The sequence below is a fragment of the Paramormyrops kingsleyae genome, chromosome 1 (assembly GCF_048594095.1).
Source record: "Paramormyrops kingsleyae isolate MSU_618 chromosome 1, PKINGS_0.4, whole genome shotgun sequence".
NCBI classification, from domain to species: Eukaryota; Metazoa; Chordata; class Actinopteri; order Osteoglossiformes; family Mormyridae; genus Paramormyrops; species Paramormyrops kingsleyae.
Window position 1 is genome coordinate 14,999,144 of NC_132797.1, and position 25,740 is coordinate 15,024,883.

Sequence of the window (25,740 nt, forward strand, 5' to 3'; positions counted from 1 at the left end):
TGGTGTTGCTGTAGTGTCTTCCAGAGACTGCAGAGCACGGGTCCGTCGGTACACATGCTTGGAAGATAATGGTAGAGTTTTTCTAAGACTTGATCACGCTTGGAGTTTTGTGGCCATGCAGAGTGAAGGAACCTATCCAAAATTCATGGGGCAGGGCAATGAGGGAAAGGGCCTGGGAGCGGGAGTTACAGGCTAATAGAGGACAGCCAGTGATCTCTACCTATGGGAGAAATAACATCGTCCATTCATCTATCTACTTTCCTTAACTAGTTGCTAGCACAGGGAGGGGTGAGCATGAAATCTATCATAGGAATGAAAAGGAACCAGGCAGGGGGGGACATCAGTCCATTTCAGGGAACAATCTCACACACTATAGCCAATTTAGGGTCAGTAATTCTCATAATCCCATGTTTTTGGACTGTGGGAACAAACTGGAGTATTCCATGCCAATGTTTCCCAAACCAGTCCTCAGGGACAGTCCATGTTTTTGCTCCCTCCCCAACTGGGAAACTCTCCTCTGTGCAAGCAGAGCGAAGGGTAGGAATGTAACTAACAATCACGGAGGTATAAAGGTGCATAACCCTGTTCCACCTTGATTAATCATTTAAAAATCATTTTATCCATCTATTTTCTATACCTACCTGTACAGTACAGCCTGGAGCCTATCCCAGCAAGCACAGCACTCTGGACAAATGTCTCCCTCCTTCCAGGACTTGAACAGGCAACTTTCAGGTCAGATATCTGTGTCTTCGTGTAGTAATGGTGTCTGGTGCCCCAGACCCCTGGGCTCAGAACTGGGAGTGAACACATGGGTCCCGGCAGCAAAGTCAAATCCCACAGAACACCTCTCCTCTCACACTGAATGCACTTTCAATTCGCGTGTCATGCAGACAGCGCATGCAAATTAAAGTTTATACTTAGTTTGCATTTTCAGTTAGCGTGCCTGACTGGCAATACGACTCACACCAAATTGAATTATAATTGAAAAGTGTGTATGTCTCCACATATCCTGCATTAGGTACGTTATTCATTTTAGATGCATGAATAGCAGAATTTGTGCATGTTCAGGTAGGATCCTGAGAAAGCCCTGTGTTCAATATGCCTCCCCCCCCCCCCCCCCCCACACACACAGAGGTTTGTTTTTATATCTTTTGTGGGGACTGTCCATTTCTATGGGAAAAACCCTAATCTCAACAATGACAACCTTAACCCCTACCCAGCCCTAACCGTAACCATAAGTAACTAAACAAAATGCAAGACTTATGGCAATTTTGTTTTTTGACTGAAGTCACAGATTTTTATGAAACTGAGTTTCAGAATAACACTCAGAATAAGAGGTTTTTTTTATGACATTGTGGGGACATTTGGTCCCGACAATATAATATATACACGAGACACACACACACACATAGATATTCGCTGACTAAGTTGCCTTGAATGGTGAGTTAGATATTTGATGTAATTTATTCATTTCCATCGATTCGCATATTCAAAGAGGAGAACAGTAATTGTTGCATAAATCATCTGATTGATTTTATGTATGAAGGCATTCACATGACACATATGTCAGGGGAGAAGCCTCAGAGCCTCCCAGTGAAATGAACTATAGCATGTCGAACATTTGGCACATCAGTCCCCTAAGCGCTTACAGGCTATTTTGGTAAGGATCTCAATTAGTTGCTTCGTTGGTTTTCCATGCTCCATTCTCACAACCCATAATTCGGGAAAACAAAAGAACGCTAGGTGAACAGACTCCAGCACTCGTGATGCACTAAGGAGAGAGCGTTGTGTGCCCACGGCGACAGCATATGGAAATGAAGTCGTCTCACGTGTACAGGAATCACGATGGGTACATAGGGAGACCCTCGGACTATGGAAAGCTTGTGTTTTCTTTCTAGCAATTTGCATGTTTGATTCTGAATACGATTTTGCCAAACGTACCTCATACATGATGCATCATAAGTGCCAATAGATATGATGCACGCTGCAGTGCTCACAGAGTCTACATTATTAAGAGCATGATGGATTATGGGTAATTTTCATATTTTTGCATGTGTCAGTGGTTTGAAGCCCCAAGCTTCTATTCCCAGTCCATGATTACTCAGCTTGAGCAGCATCTTGGCTTCTCTTTTACCTCAGGCCACTTCGCCGCTCAAGCGACCGTCAAGTGACTCCAAACCAGGCCCACGAGTCTGTTATGTTCCTCACCTAAAAGTCATGCTTATGGCAGTCTGGTGATTTATGATTTATGATACTTGGACGAAGATGCAGAAACAATTTGAATGTTTGAGTGAAAGATTTCAAGCCGTCCATAAATCACCCGTGACAGGTATGATACCGACACCCACATCTTCAGAAATGTCCTTTGAGCTCTGCACAGTGTCTGATCTTGCCTGAGTAAAGTGATCTTTTTATTTACAATGTAGGTATGTTAAATATCTATAATCAAGAGCAATTATACCAAATGAGATAAATGACATTTTCAGCAAACATTCTACAGGTTAGTTCCCCGCACACTAAATACAGGGAGTTTATTCCTACAGCTATAAAATTTTCGTTACGCTATTTTGACAAATACATCAAAGGACAGTCTCAGAGGGGATCGTGCCACGTACCTGTACTTCAAATTAAACTCAACAATATTGCAAAAGGGCTTAGAGGAATGAACCATGGTAGAATGAACAACCATGCAGAAATGTGATTTTTCTCTTTTTTGACCTGCTGAGAATTTAAACCCAGTAACAATAACGAATTTACAAGTGCAACTAAGGGCAGGCAGTCTGCTGTAACATTTTCAGAACCAACAAAAATATATGACTACTGAAGCTGGTAGGTAGATTGATGTAAACATTCTTGTGATATATTTTATCAACACATTCATAATGCATTAGAATGCATTCATAAAGCATTATAAACATGGCTGTAAAAAAAGGCATAGCACATTATAGCCATGTGTATTGTGCAGTATGACTGTCGTATGCATCTCTCATCCTTTATAATGCAGTATAAAGCATCCTTAAATGCTTATACCTACCATTACTGTACAATGCACTATGGAGGTATGTATAGTGCATTATATATAAGAGTTTCATAAAGCATTCATAATGCATAATATATATGGCTAAAATGTGTTATGCCTTTTGATAAATATTTATAGCCATGTTTATAATGCTTCATGAATGCATTATTGTTATGAATGTGTTTATAAATTACTAAAACCGTGGTCTTAAGTAAAGTCTTACCGACACATCTTCTACTCGCTGATGAATCACACAAACCAAAAGTTTGGTCATCAAATCCACTAAGAAGAGTCTGGAAGCTGCACGCCTTGTAAAAGGTGTCATGCTGGCAATGACATTTCGTACAGAAAGCAACTGTCTGTGCACTTTTACAGTCAAGTCGTTCCATGAACCTTTGCAGCGTAGTTATCCGTAATAGAGGATTATACTAGGCGGCTAACAGTATTTCGATTTAATCCGCGCTATTATTCAATGCTGTGTCCAAAGGTCACCCTGTTATTGCCGCAATTTGATCTGGGCATTGAGGATACGTATGAATAGCAGCTAAATGAAATGCAATGTGAGGGAATCTAATATACGGCCACTAAATGAAATTAAGGAGGATCCAGGATGAATGGGCACATTGATAATAAGCTCACGTATACCCTGCCATAGACTGTGGAGCCATACTGTCTCTAAGGAGGATCAATAGGCAGGAATTAAAATTAAACCCAATATCACAGTTTACAGTTTGCTTTCTGATTACAGGCCTGCTTCTTTTAGCAAAGGATTTCTTGCCTTATGTAAGAATTCATTTTTAAAATGTTTTTTCCCTGACAGGAAACAGAAGTAGTCTGTGTTTATGATTCTGATTATAAACAGGTATTGTGCATGGAATTAATTGTGCCATAGCATGAAAATCTGACTTTACCTCGACATAGGCAAAAGAGAGTTCAGTACATCGAAATGACATAACGTGAATTTCAAACAGTGTTGTTCCCTCTTTCAAATACAGGAGCTAATTCCTGAATATGTAAAAGAATGAAGTGATACAGGCTGTTCTGAAATTCCTAGTTGCATAACAGTCTTAGCCACGCCCCCAAAAGTAACATGCCAGCCCACTTTCAAGCTCAATGGGTATGCGCATTCGGACAGGTGTCGTGAAGTCTGTGATACTGATTTTGACAAAGGGCTTCTGTACTTCCAGTAGCCTAATTTTGCTTAGCTAAAGCAATCTAATCAAAGCAAAAAATGAAGTCCAAATTCTTTACAAACAACACATTTACAAGCTGCTCAGCTTACTGTTAGGAGTTCTTGATAAAACTTGGATGATGAAGGTAGCATCGTAAATTCATTTGTTAAGTGAGATGAAAAATAATTTTTACATTCTTGTTATGTTCTTGTCAATGCTGAAAACAAAGTTATGATTACGTTATTATTGTGTTTAGGCTGAAATGGGACTACTAAAATTAAATGATGCAAAGTGTTACAGGAAACATTAAATTACAAAACGTACCACTCAGAAGCGTTCATTTGCAATCTCCGAGCAACTGGCTGTTCCTTAACATCCGATTCCTATTCCTCCTCTGATACAGGATCAAACAAATATGGTTGGATGCCTAAACGCTCCATGTTTCATCCCACCTGTAGTGAGTCATTGCAGTACCTCATTGTAAACCAGCCAATCAGAGCAGAGTTTATGAACACATTAATGAGCCCACCAAATAAGGGAAAATGGCCTGTTTCAATCTAGGGCCGAATTTTAGGGTTATAAATTGGCTTGTAAAACCACTTCTGGACATTTTTTGACCAAGCCAAGTTCACACAACTCCTGTATAGACATGAGGGAACAATTTGAGGAAAAAATGCAATCTGTGACACCTTTTAAGGTATTCTGATATTTGCAAAAATGTGTGTAATAATGTTTCGTGAATTCCACAAAGTTCTGGAAAAATAACTTCCATAGTTTAGTACTACAGTGGTGCCTGCGGTTCATAAACACTGTGATCTATGAACAATTTGGTTTGCGGGCAAAAATTTTGTGGAAAAAAATGCACAGATTCCTCGACCAGGTTCCTTTTTTTATACTAGTGTAGCACCGGCGGGGCGCATGTCCCAGCATGCCCCGCATGTCCCAGCATGCCCCACGTGCAATTGTAAATAGAAGGACAGACAACCAACAAGCACCAAACCCAAATACACATGGCAGATTCTCTAGCCTTTAAAAGAGTACAGTATATTTCAATGCTACTGAAGAGTCACACTGGCAATTTGTTTGCAGTTCTATCCATTCATTTTCTGTACCTGATTGTCATATATGCAGGGTTGGGGGGTTACTAGCACATCACCTTAGCGCGTTAGAGCTCAGGAACACAGTCTACTCTTTTGCAGTGGCTAGCAGGAATCCATCTGCTGTTACCACACACTCTAACTGCTGTGTTTGTTGTTAACAGTACCTGATATGGGCCCTCCCACTCAGCCCCAAGCGGTTCTTTCTGGGGTTTCCTGATCAGTACCCTCTCACCAGGTACCAGAGTGTGACCTCCGTCGACGGGATCTTCCCACACGTCGGAAACCTGTTGAAAGGCAGACTGAATGGCATTGGTGAGCTTAATGCAATAATCAACCTCTAGCAAGGTGCAATGCGTCGGACGCCCTGTGATTATCTCAAATGGGCTCAAACCAGTCTGTTTGTTGGTCGTCGCTCTGATGCTGCAGAGAACGATTAGCAGTGCCTGAGGCCATGGCACTCCTTCCTGATGATACTTGGACAGCCTGTTTTTGATGACTCCGTTCATCCTCTCCACTTGTCCCGATGACTGTGGGTGATGAGGGCAGTGGAATGACCATTCAATGCCCATGAGTCGGCTGATCTCTTGACAGACTGCTCCAGTGAAATGCGTTCCTTGGTCCGAGTGGATCTGGCATGGTAGGCCCCAGCGTGGAATGTAGTCTTTAACCAGTGTCTTTGTGGTGTGAGTGGCTGTGGCTTTTCGGCAGGGAACTGCTTCCACCCACCTTGAGAATTTGTCCACAATGACAAGCACATCTGAGTGATGTAGTCCAGTTGGAGATGGAGAAAGGGACCAGGCGGAGCAGGCGCCACTAGAGTCGGTGTCGGCGTTCCTGGACCTGCATTATTCTTTTGACAGGTCAGACACTGTCTCATCACCTGCTGTGCTTGTGATCAGAACTGTGGGTTCCACCAGTGTTTACTGAATCGATGCACCATTTTCTCCAAACCAAGGTGACCTACTCAATGAATTTGGTGCGCTAGGTAGGGAAGTAGCGATGACATGGCCACTGTTCTGGGTCCGTCTCCATATCTCCATATATCATCTTTGTGAAGTTTCACACCTTTTTCCATGCATGACCATTTTTCGTCAGCAGGACTGTTGCTCTGCATATCCTTGACGTCATCGAGATGTTTGGTCACTGTTCTTAGCTGTTTACATTTCACATCAAAGTCTGAGTCACTTTTTTGTCGCCACCACTCGAGACTATCCTGGAAGCTATGGACAGGGAGCAACCCAAGATGCACACTTAAGAACAATTTGTTCATTCTAAATAACCTCAGCATATTTTTGGGCCTTGGCGAGAAACCAAGGAACCCAAAGGAAACCAAGCAGTCTCATGTGGAGATCATGCAAACTCACTCCAGACACATGGAGCCATGGCGGAGACTCAAACCCCTGTCTCGGAGGCGTGAGGTAACAGTGATAACCACTGCACCACCAGCAATCCCATGCCACCAGTTACTTTTAGCTATTTTTAATGCTAAATAGCTAAACAGTGTAGTATTGGAAGAAGCTGTAATCAATGTAATGGTCATAATGAATGGAAATTACCTGAAAACTATTAGTAATATGTCACTTCTCCTGATTCTCCATGAGTAAAACAGACTCTCATTAAAAGGTTTCCTGAAACTTGTGGAGCTGCCAGAGAACCAAGACTATTTGATTGTGAACTATCGTAATGACCCACGGTATGTCAGTGTCCATTAAGTTTTATTTATTTCGCAGGTGTGTTTATCCAGAGACACCCTTTTTAGGAAGCAGGTTCAGCCAGTTTCTGGAGCAGCTGGGGGTTAGGGGCCTTGCTCAGGGACCCAGTGGTGATATCACTTTGTCGACCCTGGGATTTGAACCAGCGATCACAGCGTCCTTTAATTAGTTGTCTATGGATGGATAAAATTATACGTGTGCCATGTGATTATTAACTTTTTTTATGAGGATTAGAGAAATGCCCTGCAAAGCCTTGGTGTGTGTTTGCAAACCTACATGAAAAGCTCACTGAGCAGTGCCCTGCTTCAAATCTAGGAGACGGCAGCTTGCCAGCCATGTTGTGAATGTTGACAAATGGATTCCTCTTCTGAACCCAAAAGATACTAATTGGCCTGGAATCCGCATCACTGACTGTGGATCCTGTGGTTTATAACCACCATATCATTCTCTCGCAGTCTTCTAACAGAAAACTTGATTTTTGAGTGAAGCCCAGACACCAGGCATAGTGTAGTGCTTAAGGCTCCTTCATACTTTGAAACTAAGTGGGTGCTCCCAGCTGTGGACATGGGATCATGGACAGTAGGCGCGCAACCAGTTCTGTTTATATTGCAAATACAGGTGAACAAACGCAGATGCCTGCCTCACATTTCCACAGTATTATTCCTCGTGCAAATACTTATATTTACGTTTTACATTTTGTTCATTTATCTGAAGCGTTTATTCAAAGCCACTTACAGTACACCAAAGGGTTAATTTATGTCTGCTCCCTGGGATTTCCATTTCTGTTCCTAACAATTAGGTGATTTGCATACATCTAGGCGTCCTTGTGCTCTTTTAAGTACGTATCGTATAAATGTGGATAGCGGCGGATCCCTTCACGTAACTTTTAGTCGAAAGCCTCCACAGTCTCTGTGACAGACGCACACGAGTTCCTGCTGACGCCAGCGTGTGGAGGCACGCATTTGGGGTCGCGGTCGACTTCGTGGTCATGGCCGATGAGGGGAAATGTCACTCGACCATTGCAGACCTTTGCTGCTACACAGACACGCTAATTATAAATAAGACTTTCCTCTCAAATGCTTCACACAAACGTATACTTTCTAATATATGCTGAAAATATTATTTAACAGTTACCTTTGTCGATTGCAGTCTGGGTATTGGGATGTGATCTTCTCCCTGGTCGGCACTGAGGCTGGTCAATGGGCTCTTCTGCACTGGTGACCGTCCAATTTCAGGCTCTCCAACCAGCCTGGCGTCAGTGACAGGTGGATATTTCACCCAATATTGATGCACATTACTTGGATTTCAACTTATTGGAACCTCCACCGGTTTTATCACTCCAATAAGTTATCTTGACAGCAGCGATTCTATGGCTTCCTGTCAGGTATTTACATGCCCCTGTAAGGCGTATAAAACGCCGAATGACAGGAGCAGCTGCAGCAGGTGTAACAATGCTTTAAATATTTATATTGTACTTCGTCGTACTTTTTCATCATTTCAATTCATTACTTTCGTGACACGGTTTGCATTTTGCAGTAATGTAATAATGGAGGCAACTTTGAATGGTAAAATAGATTATATAAATATATATTAAAAAAATATGTTTGCACATATTATAATTTGGGTAAGCTCTATAAAATGAGAAATAATTGGAGATGCAGCAATTCTCTAAATATTTATAAAGTTTCTTTCTTTTGGCACTGCAGCAGGGGCTTTACTGCCGGATTGTGGATGTCAGTGGCAGGCTTCCTCTCCTGCAGGCGAAGCGTACTGGTTGCTGGTTTGGATACTGGCCCCTGCTGTAATACACCTCGTCACTGCCAGTACTGACTGCTGTCCCACTGACTCCAGAGCCAGCAGGTGCTGTGACCAGTTCATGAGACTCTGTCCTGTTTGATTACCTTTTCTTCGCTTCTCTGTTTTACTTGAGCTCTTCAGGCAGTAAAAAAATAATAGATGGAGCACTGTGGCTTACTGTCACAGAGGGGGGGGGGGGTTGGGGTGGGGGGGGGGGGGCGGGCGCAAGCTGCACGTGGGGTTAAAGCTGGGCTATCAGCTTTGGCAGTTTTAGAAGAAAAGTTAGGATGATTCCTAGGGCCCCCTGAGTAACAGAGAACCAAAAAATTAGGAAGAGAACTGGATTGTTAGGGTTGGGGACCCAAAATCTCTAGCAGCACCCCTGCTCTCATAATTTTATATTTGTTACACAGAGAGTCTTCTTTGTACATACTGGTGCTACATGGCTTTGCAGGGCAGGACTTGTGATTGGTTGGGTTCAGTTCAAATCCCGCTTGCGCTAAAGTGATTTCTCAATCCTTATTGCTCTAGGAACTGTCTGACCCAGCTTTCTCACTTGTGTATCGTTTTGGGTAAAGGCGCCTGCTAATTAACTAAATGCATACCGTTATAAATTTGTTTTGTACTAATTGCTGACTATTGTCGTTTCAGTGTTCAGTGGTTGAATACACAGTAAATCCATCTTTCCGGACAATGAACAGCAGCACATTAATCATGACGGGTTACTTGACAGCTGGTATATTTTTTAATTGTCTTTTTTTTCCACCCCTGATGTCACACAACGAGAATGTCTGTTGCTTAAACAAACAAGTGTTTTAAAAGAAAGTACTGAAAAAGGAAATGGTTCCCTCCCTTGCTGAATGTGTGTGTGTGGATTATGTAAATATTACATTGTGGGGACATTTTTTGGTCCCCACAAGGGGAAACTCAATTTTATAAAAAATTTCATAAATATCTCATTTGGGGCACTTTTGTGCTTGTGCTGCATGTGATAAACTCTGGCTTCCCACAACCAGTACCATGTGAATGATTACAAAATGGATGCATGGATGGATAGATGGATGCATGGATGGATGGATGGATGCATGGATGGATGGAGGAAATGCCTTTCTTGTTTGCAAAAGTGTAGTATGCCAGTGAAAATCTTTAACTGGTTCTTTTTTTCTAAAAGAAAAAAAATCTGCTACATAAGCTAGCTGGCTTAATAACAATACAGTGACGCAGTGCAGGGGTGAGGCAGGGGAAACAAAATCTGATTAATACACGGGTAGTCTGGGTAATACAGGTGGCAGGGATGTAGGAACTGGGGGGGACAGGGGGGCATGTTCCCCCCTCCCCAGCGTTAGTTAATCTATTTGGTGAATTGATTTTTTTGAGTTTGTTCAACTCAAAGATTATTTGGGATTCATTTAAAGATCCATTCGCTTCCTATATGACCTCTTTTGGTATGTTTTTCTTTAAGAGGTTTGTCCATTTTATGTCTAATGCAATATATATATTTTTTTAATGTATTTATACTTAGCCATTGTTTTATTTTGTAAATAAATAAATATGTGTGTGTGTGTGTGTGTGTGTGTGTGTGTGTGCATTACACTCTGTTAAATGATATTTGTACTGTTTCAGCACTCTGTACAATGTTGCACTAATGGGTGGGTGGTGAGAGCCAGGTATCATCATCGACAGCATGACGTGGTTCACTGATCTTGAATGAAATGAACAATAACTAATCAAATGAACTGAAAAGATAAACAAAATGAATAACCAATAAGTTATTGAAGAGTCTGAACCAAAGGAATGTATCAGTATGTCTTTCATTTAAATGATTAAGGCCAAAAGAACAACTCATTCATGAATTACACAAGCCAAATAGGTTGAATGATTACTAATTGTTACAGTGTTACGATATTGTAAGAACATACTTGTAGGAATACAGTGGACCCTTCCGCATCGCAACTTTCCTCATAAATGGGAATTTTTTTGGGAGTTCATGGGAAGTTTATGAAAGCTGCAGACGACACAAGAAGTTTAAAAAATCATAAATGCATAAAACATACTTACAGTGTTGGTTTGGAGGACGCCAAAGATAGCCTCTCACATGGTATCTCGGCGTGATCTTTGTATCTCATGTTCTTCGTATCTTTTCGCTTCACTCGCTAAAGGGACCTCGACATTTTGCACAGAATTTCCCGATCGCGGGGAGCCCGATCCAGAAAGGCCGACACTAATATTCATCTATGGGGCGGCTCAGCAAGTTCAAGTGCTGTGCCTGTTATCAGAAGGTTGTCAGTTCAAGTCCTAGTTGTTTGAAATTACTTTCTCAAAATAATGTACAGTAAGCCTGCTAAGACACTTCCCACATTTTCTTCTTGAATTTAAATAAGCATAATGCTGACCCTGAAAGGAGATATTCAGTCTGGTCCTCAGGCAGCCATACAGCCGCCCATTTTTTTGTACCCTCTTGTCGCATTCCCCAGCAGCTAATGAATGTGTAATTATATGGCCGATTAGATTTGAGAGCCAATTACTAACCAAGCACATATTTAAATACAGTATTTAAGGGTGGAGACCAAGCCTCGTTTTGCTTCAGGCACTTATTTTTTAAAGGTTACTTTAGCTGTGTTCCACTTGAGGTAGACTTCTGTTATTTGGAGGCTATCTGAGAGGTAAAGTGGCACTTAGTTTACCCTGGAAAATTACAATGAATTAAAAAAATTTGAGGAAGTGGACCCAAAACTTACTGCCTCTTCTGTTTTAACACATGGTCAATTTAGCATCCAGTCCTTCAATATGTCTGCTTTCTTCTGCTTTCCTCTTCATCCAGTTGCTTCCTGAGGGGATCTGTTCCACGTGTTTTTTTTCTGTTATCCCTCCACAAATAGAAATCTGGTGATGGGAAAACCACAGAAATCAGATCTGTTTTTTATTTCTTTGCAAATAACTTCTCGGGAAATGTTGTGCTGTATCTATAAAGAGAGAACTTGTTACATTTACTTGAGTCTGCATCCCAGATGGGAATCTCCAACTATCAGATGCAGAGTCTTATACAAAAGGGAGCTTTCTGTTATGGGAGAAAAAAAATAAAATCACCCAACAACATGAACGGAAAAGGATTATGTTTTCTCACCTTAAAATGAAAATTCAAGCAAGATATTTCAGATTTCTAGATTCAGTCAAACATCACTCCCTGTTAACAGCATGTCACTCCTGTTGGTGCCAAACATGGACTTCAAAGAACAAATCTTGTTCACCCTTGCAGCAAACAGACAGCTGAGAGAGAACAGAATAACCAATACTTGCAGTAAAAATAAGTAGAGAATGTTTTCTGCTAAATAGAGAAGTCCTTGTGTATTGAGGTCTAGGTCTTTAGATTTGACTGTAGTCAGTGGTTGAAATTTGAATGAAATATCAGTCTAAGTCTGCAGTAAGTCATCTAAGTCATCCTTTTTCACGATGTAATATTTTACTTTAGCTTAGCAGGATAAAGTCAATTTCTGTCTTTTATATCATGAATGTATATTATGGATAAAAAATTGGGTCTAATTATGTATCAAATAATTAAAACATTTTGTTTTAGCATTTAGTTCATGTATACAGTACTGTGCCAAAGTCTTAGGCTGCCATAGAAGTTAATGCTTAAATATGTTGGTGTAAAAAGTTGTTAGCTTAGCTATTTCAAAACCCCAGTATTTGCTTTTACCATTGAGTACATCTGTACATTTGTTGAACTCAAGTGCTAGCACACCTTGTTTGACTGAATTTTATTAAATTATCTATTTTTATTGTTTTTCCCCTTTTTCTGAGCCAAAATACACGTACTGCTCAGATAAACAGCTGCACTTCACAGCAGACTGTTGACCCGTAATGTATATGATTAGAACAGCTTAAGCATTTAGCATAGCATGAAATATATCATTTTAGCACAACATTCATGAAGGTTGAAATTAGGGGAATCAATGATTAAAATAAAATGATGGTAAAATAGAGGCATATACTAAATTGGTTTTAAAAGAACCAGTTCTGACGCAGCACTGTCTGAAAGTGCCATAAACAAATAGCATGGTAGTTAAATACACAAACTTTAAAATGTCAAGAAAGTAGGGGGATGTGAAATGGCCAGCTAGCGCAGAATAACAACCAATGAGTAGCGCAGAGGTAGGCAGGCCGCAGGGCGGGAAAAACTGCCGACGTACGGCGGGAGCTCATGGTCAGCGCTCCACGTGGGCAGCACCTGCGTGAGACTGAAGTGCGTAAACAGGCCGGAGCAGGGACTCACAATGAGAGCTGTGTTAGTGTACGCCGCGATAGCTACGGGATACAGTCATATATCAAGTAGCTGTTATGGCTCTGCTGCGCTAATCCTCAGGCAGCAACACTGTATCGGAGTCATTACTGTGGCAATGGTAAGTCACCAGGTGGTTCCTGCATTGATCAGTTCCTCATTTAAATGCTAGCTGTACTATGTGTACATATGTAACATAATCCTATAATGAATTGAAATTCATATATATGGTGTAATCCTATAATACAACTTATTGTATATAGTAATATGCTGCCTTTTTACACTAGGATGTATTGGAAGTGCATGGCTTTTTACTAAGAAGATATTAAGATATAAAATAATACGGGTGAAATGCTTGCAGGATTTAAGGACTAGTTTAATAATTCTGTGTCTTCATATTAAAAGCCCAGGGGAATGGAAGACTGAAAGCTGAAATAACGCAGCCCTGAGCCCCAGAGCGGTAACTCACCTGCAGCTGCCAGCTTCACTGGTTGATTGCAAGGAGCCGCTGGTGAGGATCCCGTTTAAAACCATCGATAAAAGGACAAGGGATCTGGGATTTGAAGAAAAGACAAGCCACAATATGCCCCGACAACCCCCCCAAAAAAAAAATTAAATAAAGGGGGATGCAAAGCTAGGGGGGGCAGGTTTTATTAGACAGATTTTCTCATTCCAAAGCCGAGAACGTATTAGGAATATGGTTAGGATATAGTTAGGCATGCTTTGCTTTTCTTAGCTCTCACCCACACTCATGTTGTTTACCCACAATGCCTCAGTCAGACTTGTTTCTACTTCCTCCTTGGGTGTCTCGACCTGATTACTGCTGTTCACGAACACAGAGCTCGCGTGTTACACCAGAAGGTTCCAGAGCTTTGCACTTTGCCACCATATCAGCTCCATAATTACTTAGGAAACGACTTATGACAAGACAGTGAACAGCAAGCACCCTCGTTTGTGTCATGCTGCAAATCAGACAATGCTGTATTCATTTTTCGAACAAAGAGTGGATGTCATGCCCTTTGCTGTGCTTTATAAAACCTGCATTGTGGATAATCTGCTCCTCTCTCTGAATATTTCCAGTCACGAAAGACAAGGAAATTAGCTGCTATGCTTATTCTCTTACTTGAATTTCCTATTAAATAATATAGAGATACAAACTCTGACTTTAACCACATTACATGTATGTATATGGCCTGAAGAAACATCTGATGACCTTAGGTTTTACTGGGAATGGTTATCCATTTGTTTTCCTATTCCTTATCCAGTACAGAACTGCAGTGAACCTACAGTCGTTGACAGGAAGAACATCCCAATCTAGATGGGCCACTAGTCAAATCATTCGGCATTCAGAAGGATTTTATTCGTTTGTACTTTTGGATTCTGGAACTATGGTTACCTTTGTTAAGAGGTTACAGCAGAAAGGGCTGTTCCTTGCTGTTCGCCTAGTATGTTCTCTAGATGCCATAATATGACTGGATCAGCCTGCTTACAGTAAGGCATCATTAAGGTACTGTTCCCTGCTTACTCTCAATCTGTGGTTCAGATTCTTCTTTAAACATCCCCCCGCCTTTAATCTAGAGGCTGACTGACAATCGTCACACAATATCTATCACAGCCTAAATTATTCACGTTTACCTCCGCTTTGAACTGATTTGTTCTTTCCGGCTTCTGATTTCACGCCTGCTTCGGCCAGGGTTCTCCGGCTCTTTGGCGTGGGACACCTCCACCTTGAGAAGAATTTTCTGCCAAATGGAAAAGCTAATATATTGAGCGTGGGGGGATAAAATGTGTGGTGAGACTTGTTTGGGTTCAGGTCTACAGTGTTTGCTCTCTATACACAATGCTTTTAATAAATGTAATTGAATATTGATTGCATCAAGGATCCAGTCGGCGAAGCTGAGAGCCACGCAGCGGAAGGAATCAATTAGCAGTTTGGAGGAGTGAATCATCTGCCGTCTTGTCAAATGTCTGAAGACCTCAGCCCAGCTGTTTATGATTCGGATTTTAATTAAGGATGTTATGGTCTTCAATTAAGTTTTAATAAAGTGTGATAAAATACTGAGAAGAGCCATACATTTCAGCAACAGCTATAATAATATGGGTGAATATATTACAATATTAAAATCTGCAATGAAATTAATGTATGGTGCCCATCCATCTTCTAACTACTTAAGTACAAGGTCACAGGTAGCCTGGAGACAATGACAGGAAGTAAATGACACAATGCAGGGGATGCAGGTCCATCACAGGGCACACATACACACACACTCACACACACACACACTCACTCTCTCACACACACGCATACACACTCAAACACATAAATACACACTCACACACACACACACTCACACATATACTCGCACACACTTACACTCACCCACTATGGGCAGGTTAGATATGCTAGCTAACCTTGATATTTGTTTTTGGACTGTGTACTGAAGAGGAAATATACACAGTCTGGAAGAAGATGCACAGATTGCAGGGTTGCCAACTTTAGTCAGCTGGCTGGTGTGAGATTTTCAATTCAGGACCAGTCTGCACACACATGCACATGAATGTAATAGTTTTATTACCTTGTAAATAACCTGTTGGGTTTGCAAACTGCCCCAGCGCTTTTCACGTATCTAATTTTAGGTTTAGAATGGAACAATATAGATTTACCGTAAGATTCCTTGCGTGAGCGTGAGAGTCTGAAAGCCTGAGTGTCATACAGTACCAGATGCGTGAGAGCTGGCAGCCCTGAGATTGGCGTATGTGGATTTAAACCCCCAACCCTGAACTTTAGGCCACTGTGCCACCATAATGTAACTTAAATTTCTCATTTTTAACTGCAACTGATGTAAATGATAAATGCTTAGAAACAAAAATGAAGCTCTGTCTTGTGTTACTTCCTTGGTACACAAAATGCTATCCTGTATGAATAGCCAGCTGTCTGTCTGCATTTCCCTTGCTCCGATTTTTCGTTAAATACAGGATATACACTTGTTAGCTTCTGGAAAAAAAGACGCCTGGCCAGAGATAAGAGGATTGGTTTTTTCCTCACCGTGTTTCCAGCCCATATCTAAAATTAGTACTGATATGTAACACAAAATACAAAAGTGCACAAAAGTAACATACACTTCTGCTTGCAAAATAGAGCCCAAAATGGAATACATGAAATAAACTCCAAAAATCTGCAATGAAGCTTTAAACTGGCTGGTGAGAGAAGGATTTTATATCGCATGGAGAATGAATGTTAAAAAGTAATGTGCTCTGTGCCTTTTGACCTCTACGGTTGCTGGGCCAAAGGTACCATATCGCTCTGAGCAGTGTGCCATACAGCAGCAGCCTTTTCTTGATCTCCAACACATTCCTTCCTGCCGGTGAAGAACTCTTCGGTATTTCATTAGAATTCAATCTCTCATACCGAATGAGATCAATGTTAGCAATGTGATTTTAGCCTACAATAAGAAAATGAATACACAAGCAGTATCAATAGGCTGTGATCTACGGGAGGTCAGTTTACATTTTAAGTGTCAGAAGAGTGGTGAAATTATTTTATTCACTCCTAGACCCAAAATATTGATGAAATATATACATATTTAAATTGGGTAGTTACCTCAGCAACTCTATCAGCCTGATCTTTTATTATTTCAGTATAAACAGACTAAACATAACTCTGAGCTTAGGTGTAACCATTTAATAGAAGTTCCACCATAACTCTCTTCATCTGATTTCTACCCCTCGAATGCCTCAGATGATAGTAAAATGAGCCCAAAAGCCATTGATGCTCTGGTCCCATGTGAGTAAAGCACAGACACTTTCCCCTAGAGGAGTCCGCCAGCTTTAACAGGCTCGCTGTCATATTTATGCTTATAAATCACTTTATTTTCTACACGTTTGCTGTCAGTCTCTGGCATTTTGTCAACACTTAAACAATGGAAGCATTAGTACTGAAATAACAAATGACTTGTAAATGACCTAAATCTATTTAAAGGTATAATGCTGAAGAACGGGGGTTAGGGTAGAACGACACAAGTATACATACCCAGACGCACATTTTAGATCCATACAAAAATGAACACAGAACTTTTATGTATGCTAAAATCTCAATGGCAGTTTGTGCATCTAGTCAACTCAGTATATTCAATTACTGTATTTAATTAGTATTACAGCTGCAACCTCCATTTATTGTGTTGGTTATTTTGTTGTTTCCCACTTTAAAGTTTAAAACCCTTTAGCACAATTCCATAGAGGCAAGTGGCTCATGACGTGGAATGCAATAGTAATACAGTATATAGGCAATTGTCAGAAGTACCTAAAAGTCTCATTGGTCATAGTTAGATGTTTGGCTTTCAGTGTAGGTGACCGGGATTGCAGCCTGCCTGAAGATTGTCCCCACGGGGACTTTTGTGCTGATATTAGAGGTAGAATTAAAAGCTCACGTATGACAAGCCTCTCAGCGCAGTGAGAGGTAGGTGTTGGCTCTGTGGCGGAGTGAATGGTGAAGCGATCCCATGAGCTTCCCTAAAGGGCCTTGGCCTCATTCTGACGTGATTAGACTAGCTACTTCCGGCACGGGTTCGAGTGTGAACATACATGTATTCGGTCCACAGCCAATATGCTGCAGTTTTGGTATTTAGTAGAACATATGACCACAGTCAGCAATCCTGTGCTCAAGGAAGCAGGATAATTTGACCAGAAGGCATAATTAAAATACATTTTGAATGTTTGTAGTTCTTTTTAATTTAAATATTGTCTTTGAGGTTCCCGACAAACTTAACGATGATTCTGTAGCTTGTGGCAGATTGCAGCTACTTTGATTTTCTTCTTTGTGTGCCACAGCGTCTCATGGGAGACAGTTGTATTCAAACAGTCTGGTTTGTCTTGATCAATTCAAAGTCTTCTCCAGGAACAGTCTTGGGTTTAAATAATTTGTGTGTGTACCACAAGCGACATTTTCTCATTATTCATAGGCAAACTATTTGTTGCTTTGAAGTGGTCCACTGTAGACACAATGAACTCAACTAAAGTTAGTTGTCAAGTTAAATGCCATAAAAGCTATCTGTTTACTTTAAATCCTAGATATTTAAATTGAATTGGTGTAAATGGATTCTAATCCAGGTTAGATGGTTGAATAAATGAATGATGTAAATTAGTTTTTTCTCAAATCAGTCAGATCTAGACTGATTCACAATTTCGCTAATGAAGACCAGATCATCTCATGCTGTGTGGCTTATTGTCTGGTCTAACTGAACGATATAATTCAGAGTGCTCTTGTCGTCACACCAGCAACTGCGAAGTCTTCCAAGTCAAAATGTTATCTTCCCTTTGTCTGCCAGGACTCACTCACTTAGGATGCAAATGCGTGCCTGGTCCTTTGTATATGTCTCTAGGACAGATTTTTAATATGATAGGAAATGTACATTACCTTAGTTACCGTATAAAGGAGGACACACTCTCCAGACTTGATGGATGGTAGTCATTTCGGAGGAGACAGTCAGCAAGTAAACACTTTTTAAATGACTTTTTCCCATATTTTGCTCTCATCTTCCTGTCAAACAAAACCTTCTCTCCATCCAAAAAAATGGGATAATATTTTTTTTAACACTTGACTGCCTGTTCTAACTTTTGGCAATGTAAGTGTTCCACTTCATGAACAAAATAATTCAGTTTAGTGTATTAAATTAAAATAAATCTTGTGGGTTATTTTGCCTTATCTAAAATAAAGCTGGAATCAGATTCACTTCAGATCTCCTGCCACAATCCCTTCATAACATTGTCATAAACAAATTGTCAATTTCAATAATACAGTCAGTGTACAAGTTATATTGCTGTAGAGACGATCAGTCCACACAACACTGCACAAACATGAACACAGCTTTAACAAATATACTTTTATGATGTCTCCTTTCAGAATCCTCATGTTTTGTATTGTCTTACATAAAAATCTGAACATTTAATAATCATGCAGATTTTTGGTTCAAGACACAACACTTCTGAAACTTAATGTTTAAAACCACTTACAATTGTGAATGGGGAAAATTAAGCCGTATAAAAAGTAGATTCAAAGTTTAAGTTAGACGGCGAAAGAATGGCGAGGACTCTGACGCAACAGGGAAAAGGCAAGAAAACAATCAATAAGCTCTTTACATAATGGAAATGAGCTTAGAATTGTTTTCATTGGGCTCTTCAGCATATCACAATGGGGGCATTAGTATCACAACATTACTGTATGTCACATTGAGTGAAATAGCATATGTCTCTGCAGGTGACAAAGGACATTGTATAGTACTGACGGTGTAACAGTCTATTCACATGCCATACTATCCTTTATATATCCTTTGTGATGCTCCACATTAGGACAGTGAGGAATTGAATGATTGGTCTCCTTATATCTGTCATAAAGCATCACAATAGTGTTATGGTATTTATAACTATAAATCTAAGTTATTTTGAAGGCATCAAGAGAGTAGGCATCAAATATGTTTCCAAAAATCCAAATGCAAATATATTCAGAAAGGTTAATGAGTTGTACCTGGAAAAAAAACCAAGCTTTGCTGTTTTTTTCCACATGCAAGCATTTCTCTCACTGCTGATTCCAGAGTAATTAGCATTTTACCCTTTTGCTGTTATTAGCAGAAATTCATTCAGTTCATTTGAAGAAAGGTACCCAAAAATTAGAGCCATTTATTTATTTTTTTAACTGTTTATATGGCAGGGTGTTCCACGCACCTACCCAGATGAGCTGTCTCAGATTAGGACCCAAGTGCTGCCGTGTGGCAGGCGACACCTCAGCAGGGCGCCAGCTCCAATCCCCAACAGGCCTGACCCCATTGGCTCCCTGACAGTTTAGACTCTTCCAGGGATGAGGCTCCCGAGGGCTTTCCCCCGTCCCCTTCATGATGCGTACGGCCTTCCTGTGGGCAACTGCAGCACAGCTACTCCCACAGAGAGCAGAAAGGAGTCCTGTCTGCTTTGTCGGAGCTGTGTGAAGTATTTTTATTTTTATTAATGGTGGCTGGAGTGCCAATCCCGGCACGAAGCCCCAATTTTTTCCCTGCAAGTTTAAGTTTAATGTCATTCAGTTTAATGTTACACCCAGGCCTTTGTCCATTTTCGTCAAGTGTTCCACTCAGTTGACCAAGCTGCCCTGCGGGACATCCTGAGCCATCCCCGAATTCCCCCATAATTGCTGGACGTCATGGCCAACCTGTATACCGGTACCATGAGTGCTGTGCAGAATCTCTGGGTTCTTCCCAGTCGATTCTGATGTGAGAATGTCAACTTCATTGAGAGGTTCCCCTTCCTCGGCAATGACATTCATGTGTCTGGTGACTCTTCCTATGAAGTCAGCTGACGGATTGCTTTTCAAAAACACATATACATAGATATAATTCAGGCTTTTAATAATAAAGTTTTAACAGTTCACATTCAATTATTTGCAGGTGTTTCCTTAGGATTGTTCATCACTTCTGCTTAATAGTGCTGCAATAGTAACATCTGGGTGGGGGAGTATTCGGAGTAACCTGGAGTACAGCCTCATTTGTCTGCCTGCTTGGAGTCCCAGAGTAACAACATGCTTATGTATGCAGTATTCATTTTTCTTCTCTACCTGCCGAAACAGCACTTTGGTTTGTTTCTTTACTCCAAAACAGTTTTATTTGCGCCTTCATGGTTAAGCCCTCAGTAACGAGGCTGCGATCTCGTCATAATGCATTCATAAAGAACATGTATCTATACCTTAATAGCAAACATTGTCTGATAGTGAGATTTTATCGATCCCTTGGGGGAAATTCTTTTTCCACCTACCCCTGCTTGCTCTCCATGACACACATTTAGGTGAGAGTAAGCTTAGCAGCAAAGGGCAGCTGCCTGCAGCATCACCCATGGGGGGGTTAAGGGCTTTGCTCAAGGGCCCACAGACATAACTGTTCTGCCAAGGCTTGAACCGGCAACTTTCCAATTACAGGCATGGATGCTTTACCCACTGAGCCACACGCTACTCTTATACCTGCCAGTAACATACTGCTTATGAATTTCATATGAATGCATAATGACTGCATGATGAGGTTGCAGTTAATGTATAGCGTTACCAAACAAACACATACTGTATACTGCAAGTAGTCAGTAATGGTCAACTTATTCCTGTGCTGCACTGCTTTGTCTTGCTCTGTCTTGTTTTATATTGCAGTGCTGTTCATCCTGTCCCCCGATGCCCTGCCCTGCTACTGTAGCACAAGAATTTCACTGCGTTCCTCAGAACAAATGGGACAATAAAACTAGAAACTTCAACTAGTCTTTGATTTTACTCACTGTTCTCTGATCATTGAAGCAGAATTACAAAATCAGACACAAATGTGTTTTAGGCAAAAAAAATACAGATAAAAAAAAAATGTCCTGCATGGAAAATTGCAGCAAAAAGATTTACTTCAAGTTCAACAGATAACATGCTATCACCAGGGGGTGTTTAAAATTAAAAATCCCATTTAAAATGTCAGTTGTGATGAATAGCTTTTGTCAGCAAGTCAAAAATTGCGAATAATTTCTTACAATTATCTTGTTTTTCAAAGACATTAATAAAATTTGCCCATCAAGATAAAACAGAAATGTAATTACCACCCCTTCATTGTTTCCATAAACACACTGTCACAGAGTCAGATCAAAGAGTCAAAGAGTCAGACAATAATGCAGTACTGTACAAAAGACTTTATTGTCCAAGTTAAAATTCAATAGATGTTCTGCTTAAAATACAGAAGATATTGTTTCTCATTTAGAAAAGAAAAAATGCTGTTATGTTAACAATTAAAGACAAAGGAACAAGAGCAATGTGACCGACATCTGTGATTCACGCTTCAGAGCTTGGCTTAAACAGTTCTACCTTCACACCGTGCTCTTCCACACGTGAAAACGAGCGTGGACTGGCGGGGATGTGAATCAGAGGAACACACATCTACGGCTTCCGGCTTTCTGACAAGCAAGGATACGTCGTGAACCGCCAAGCCTGACAGTGATTTGGAAACGGCTGAAAACTGGAATGAAAATCTGAGGCGGAGTGCCTCGGGGACAGAACGATTGTAGGGTGCTATTCATAGTAATGATACGTGGGATACAGCTAAATTCCAGTCATCGAAAGAACTTAGAATGAAACAATAATAAACAGATTTTATTTGGTAGCCTATCATACTCCAGCAAATAAATATACCAAAGTAAATCGATCTAGACTTGTGCTTATACAGTACGATATCAACAGGCCATCCGTACATACCAATGAATCCACAGATATGGACTATTTTACATACAATATAAATCACACTGACATTTTCTCAACACCGAAATCTGAAGACCACCCAGCATTAAAAAAGTTGTCATCTGAGATAGCGTCGGACCAATCAGAGCTGCCCACTTCACACTGGCTCACCTTCCATGGCCAATTATTAAGCTTGAATTGCTTACAGGGCAGTGCGAGGACCTACAAGATCAATCTTCCTACAGATTACACACGACACTGAACACCATCTCCTACGTGGACCAGTCCTAACAATGGCTGGCATAGCTTCCTTTGTGCCGCACGTCACTATGGCTACTAGAAGAGACAAAGTTCCTGACTAAACTTGTCTTCTGCCACCTGTTATATTCGGTTCCCCCTACACAACTCAGCATCAATAAGACGGATTCTCGCGGTAGCCATTCTATGCTTGCGGTTGTTGCAAGTGCCTTAATTTGTTACTTTTTCTTACGGCACATTAAAAGCAGTCTGGGGTTCCTGTGACTAGGAAAAATGGGTCATCATGCTGGAAGCAGCGAGGGAGTGAACAACCATGCATGAAAAGAAAACGCTGAGCGAAGATGAATGACATGCAACCCCTGCGAAAACGCAACCCTTCACGCGATTCGGGACCGTAATCAGTCCCACACATTCCTTTCTGCATCTCCCCCTTTCCTTGTCTTATCCACCTTTCTTTTCATGAAGCGAAAAAATGAAAATAAAGATCACGAGCGATTTAATTTGCAAGTCTTCAAAAAAAATCAAATAAATAAAACGTTTTCCCCCTTTTTTTTACCAGAGTACAAATGTTCCAAAGAGATCCCATGCTATAAATATTTATCACCATCAGAGATTGGGAGATTTCCTCAGCCACTGGTAGAACTGCTGCTCGTAGAGCCGGTGCCACCTGACATTGGCGCCTACGATCTCCACGGCCCGGGCGAAGGCGGCCGCCACTCCTCCGCTGCTGCGGATGAACTCCTTCAGCTGGGACAAACACAAACGGTGGGGGAGGGTAAGTGGGACAAACTTACAAATGGGTCGGCCTGGGAAGGTGGGGGGTACGCTGTGAGATCCTAGGGAAGACGAAAACGCCAGGAATGTCGTGCGCCTCTGGAGCTCCATGCAAAACTCCACCCTGCTGCAGGTGTGGAACGACTGTGCCGACCTGCATCGTTACCCTCCTGTCCTCCACCTCCAAGCTGAACCCAAGGCTGCGCCTCTTCGCAGATAAACGTGCACTGCTCACAGTGAGAAATATACACTAATCCTACACACTCAAGTCCGTTAACAGGCACATGGCAGCATAAGAATAAACCTCATAAGCATAAATAGTACCCCCCCAACCCCCCGCCCCAACACTGTGCCATGTGACACATTTGAAAATCAATCCATCCATCCATCTCCTACCACTTTTCCGGGTCGGGTCGCGGGGGCAGCAGTCTAAGCAGGGAAACCCAGACTTCCCTCTCCCCGGCCACATCGTCCAGCTCCTCCGGGGTAATCCCGAGGTGTTCCCAGGCCAGCCGAGAGACATAGTCTCTCCAGCATGTCCGGGGCCTCCTCCCAGTGGGACATGACCAAAATACCTCACCAGGGAGGCGTACAAGAGGCATCCTGACCAGATGCCTGAGCCACCTCATCTGGTTCCTCACAATGCGGAGGAGCAGCGGTTCTACTCTGAGTCCCTCCCGAATGACCGAGCTCCTCACCCTATCTCTAAGGGAGAGCCCAGCCACCCTGCGGAGGAAACTCATTTCGGCCGCTTGTATTAGCAAACTTGTTCTTTTGGTCACTACCCACAGTTCATGACCATAGGTGAGGGTAGGAACGTAGATTGCCTGGTAAATCAAGAACTTTGCCTTTTGGTTCAGCTCCTTCTTCACCATGACAGACCGAGGCAGCGCCCGCATCACTGCTGATGCCACACCGATTCACCTGTCGATCTTCCGTTCCATCCTTCCCTCACTCGTGAACAAGATCCCGAGACACTAAAACTCCCCACTTGGGGAAGGACTCCCTCCCCGACCCAGAGAGAGCACTCCACCCTTTTCCGGCTGAGGACCATGGTCTCGGATTTGAAGGTGCTGATTTTCATCCCAGCCGCTTCACACTCGGCTGTGAACTGCTCCAGTGAGAGATGAAGGTCACGGTCCTATGAAGCCAACAGAACTACATCATCTGCAAAAAGCAGAGACCTAATCCTGAGGTCACCAAACAGGACGTTCCCAGCAGACCCTCACTATACACTTGGGCCTGCCAGGCCTGACCGGCTTCCTCCCCCACCAGCAGAGCCAACCCACCACCAGGTTGTGATCAGTTGACAGCTCCGCCCCTCTTCTCAAACGAGTGTCCAATACAGTACATGTTGCCGCAAGTCCGATGACATGACCACAAAGTCGATCATCGAACTGCGGCCTAGGGTGTCCTGGTGCCAAGTACACATATGGACACCCTTATGTTTGAACATGGTGTTCATTATGGACAATCCGTGACGAGCACAGAAGTCCAATAACAAAACACCACTTGGGTTCAGATCGGGGGGGGGGGGGGGAGCATTCATCCCAATCACGCCCCTCCAGGTCTCACTGTCATTGCCCACGTGAGCATTGAAGTCCTCCAGCAGAATAAGAGAGTCCCCAGGAGGAGTGCTCTCCAACACCCCTTCCAAGGACTCCAAAAAGGGTGGGTATTCTGCACTGCCGCTCGGCGCATAATCGCAAACAACAGTCAGGACCCGTCCCCCTACCCGAAGGCGAAGGGAGGCTACCCTCTCGTCCACCACAGAAAACCTCAATGCACAGGCGCCCAGCTAGGGGGCAATAAGTACCTCCCAGGACTCGTTCCCGTAACACTGGAGATAGGGCCTTTTCCAGTGCTGCCCCACGGCTGTGGAATGCCCTTCCTCTACATCTGAGCGCTCCACAGACTGTTACATGTTTTAAAAAAAACCTGAAAACATTTCTTTTTAACCAATGTTTTTAATGACTACTTAACTAAATGTTTTTTTTTTTTTTTACTCTTTCACTGTTGTTTTTATTGTGATATTCTCTCACTGTCTGTATGCACTCTGAGATCTTCTTTGTAAAATGTAAAGTGCATTATAAATTAAATTTATTATTATTATTATTATTATTATAAGTATGCCCACCCCTACTTGGTGCCTCTCCCCGCGAGCAACTCCAGAGTGGAAGAGGGTCCAACCCCCCTCGAGGAGACTGGTTCCAGAGCCCAAGCCGTGTGTTGAGGTGAGCCTGACTATATTGGAACCTCACAACCTTGTATACCAGCTCTGGCTCCTTCCCTGCCAGAGAGGTGACAATCCATGTCCCTAGAACTAGCTACTGCACCTGAAGATCGGTCCCCGCCTTTGGCCACTGCCCAACTCGCATTGCACCCGACCCCTTTGGC

At 42.0% G+C, this 25,740-nt stretch overlaps 1 protein-coding gene across 1 annotated transcript in view; it reads right to left on the bottom strand.

The window, feature by feature from the left end:
• Nucleotides 1-21,755: 21,755 nt before the first annotated feature.
• The window catches only part of LOC111851702 (thyrotropin-releasing hormone-degrading ectoenzyme), a 98,563-nt gene continuing 94,578 nt past the window's right edge, over nt 21,756-25,740 (bottom strand). The window contains exon 19 of the mRNA XM_023826857.2: nt 21,756-23,316. Within this exon, the coding sequence (XP_023682625.1) occupies nt 23,176-23,316 (141 nt within the window). The 3' untranslated portion in view covers nt 21,756-23,175. The remainder of the gene's footprint in view (nt 23,317-25,740) is intronic.